General features: G+C 27.5%; 1 protein-coding gene across 1 annotated transcript in view; it reads right to left on the bottom strand.

Moving 5' to 3' along the window:
- Positions 1–812: 812 nt before the first annotated feature.
- LOC115240071 overlaps positions 813–1977 on the bottom strand; it is a 1806-nt gene continuing 641 nt past the window's right edge. Inside the window, exons 3-4 of the mRNA XM_029815041.1 lie at positions 1514–1877; positions 813–1434 (exon numbers count right to left, since the gene is read on the bottom strand). Of these exons, the coding sequence (XP_029670901.1) occupies positions 1196–1434; positions 1514–1877 (603 nt within the window). The 3' untranslated portion in view covers positions 813–1195. The remainder of the gene's footprint in view (positions 1435–1513; positions 1878–1977) is intronic.

Here is a 1977-nt window from a genome sequence, read left to right as displayed (position 1 = left end):
GAGCTTTCCAAAACACTATAATAAAGTATTTTTTTATTAAGTACTTTTTGAGTTATTTTATATTTTAATCTGACATATTTTGATATAAAAAATAAAATATCTCGTAAAATATTTAGTTCTCAATAATCTTACCGTAATACTTTTATGTACAGAATAATGAAACAAATCAATTAGTAAAAAAAAACTAATTGTTTTTAAGAAAAAGTATGAAAATTAAAGGTGTCCTTGACTTGACCTTAACGATGCCATCCAAGGTCAAACCAATGACACTATCTTATGTTTCTCTCAAAACCATACAATTTTTGTTGAAAACGTTTTTCTCTAAAATGCTTAGTTTTTAAAAGAAAAGGGGTGTACGGGTGGTCTAGAACCCTGTATATAATTCTATATAAGTATAACTCCTTAAATATATGTATAACTAAATATTATAATTTATAAAATCATTAAGGATTGATGTTTTGTTCAGATCTGTACTAATTTTATTTATATTTTGTATATGTGTTTAAGTTTGTATAAAAGAAATAAAGTTTTCAATAAAAATGGCTTTTTTAAGTTGACTTTTTAAAATTTCTGAATTTTTTAGTCACGAAGTTTAAAATAAAACATTTTTTTTTAATTTATAATTGGGAGTGTAACTTCTTGTTATATGTTAATTATGTAATATAGAGATATCTTAATTTGGTTGTTCCAACTAAATATTTGTAATATTTATAAAAATATCAATTTTTAACTTTTTGCATAATATATCGGTATTATATTTACAATAATACCTTATAAATTTATTTTTTTTTTACATCTTTTTAGTCATTCTAATTGTATTTTTTTTAATAAATTAAATAGTACTAATATTTAAATATGGTATTTCATTTGAAAAAAGAGTTGACATCATTTTCGATGAAATCAGAAACGATACAAAAAATTTTATAAGATGTTATTATAGATACTATAGTATTGACATTTTGCAAAACTTCAAATTAGTATTTTAATAAATAAGAAAAATATTTAGTTTGGATATCCAAACTGCAAAACATCCTGTATACTACCTACTATATTTGCAAAACAAAAAATTATAAACAAATACATTACATAGAATTACTTTACGTTACATATAATATTACATGGAATTACTTTATATTGCACGGAATTGTTTCATATTACATGTAATTATGTCGCATTACTTAGAATTATACACGCATTATATGGAATTACTTGGAATTACTTGGATTTCCCGGTAATTCGCAATACATGTACAAATTTTTGATGAGTGAGACACCCCTCGGATTTTGATTATCATGATACTTACTGTTGTTTGAATTACCAGGCTATCCTTGCTCTCTGTTATTGAAGGTTTCCATTGCTTTTTTTTTAGGTGAATGCGACCTTTCGGTGGAAGCAAGTGGGGTAGCAGTCTTAACTGCAGAACGATTTTGCTATCTGCAATCAGATGAAATAAATTGAAGAGAAATGAAAATAGTATATATATAGTGTTCTTTTACAGAAAAAAGATGCTTACTGTCGTTCAATTTTTCGTGTTCAAGCAATTCTAATAGAGATTGCGCATTGTCGTCATCTTTCTTTGGTGGGCGAATTATCAAGATTTTTTCAAAAAAAGTTTTCCAACTTTCTAGCGTTAGTTTTAGCGCTGGCAGATTCAAAAATGCGTAGTCCTCCTCGATTAGCTTGTGTGCATTTGGATGTTTTAGGATGGGCCAACGTTCAAAAATTTCGCATACTTTCAAACCCCGGTCCGATTTTATGATTTTATGCCGATATTCAGCAGTAAGTTTCCATTTGCCAACGACGATTTCCCACGGCGTGGAATGGCTTTTGAGCCATCCTTCAGCTTCACGAATAGTTTCTGTATTAGGATCATGAAGAAATTAGAATGCAAAGATTGAATCCATTTGAGATAGAATAGAATTTTAAATATATATATTTGAAGAAAAATTGCCTGGTACCTTCATCGGAGGATGGATC

The sequence above is a fragment of the Formica exsecta genome, unplaced genomic scaffold, assembly GCF_003651465.1.
Source record: "Formica exsecta isolate Colony F162 unplaced genomic scaffold, ASM365146v1 scaffold4000, whole genome shotgun sequence".
NCBI classification, from domain to species: Eukaryota; Metazoa; Arthropoda; class Insecta; order Hymenoptera; family Formicidae; genus Formica; species Formica exsecta.
This window is presented reverse-complemented; position numbering and strand designations above follow the sequence as displayed.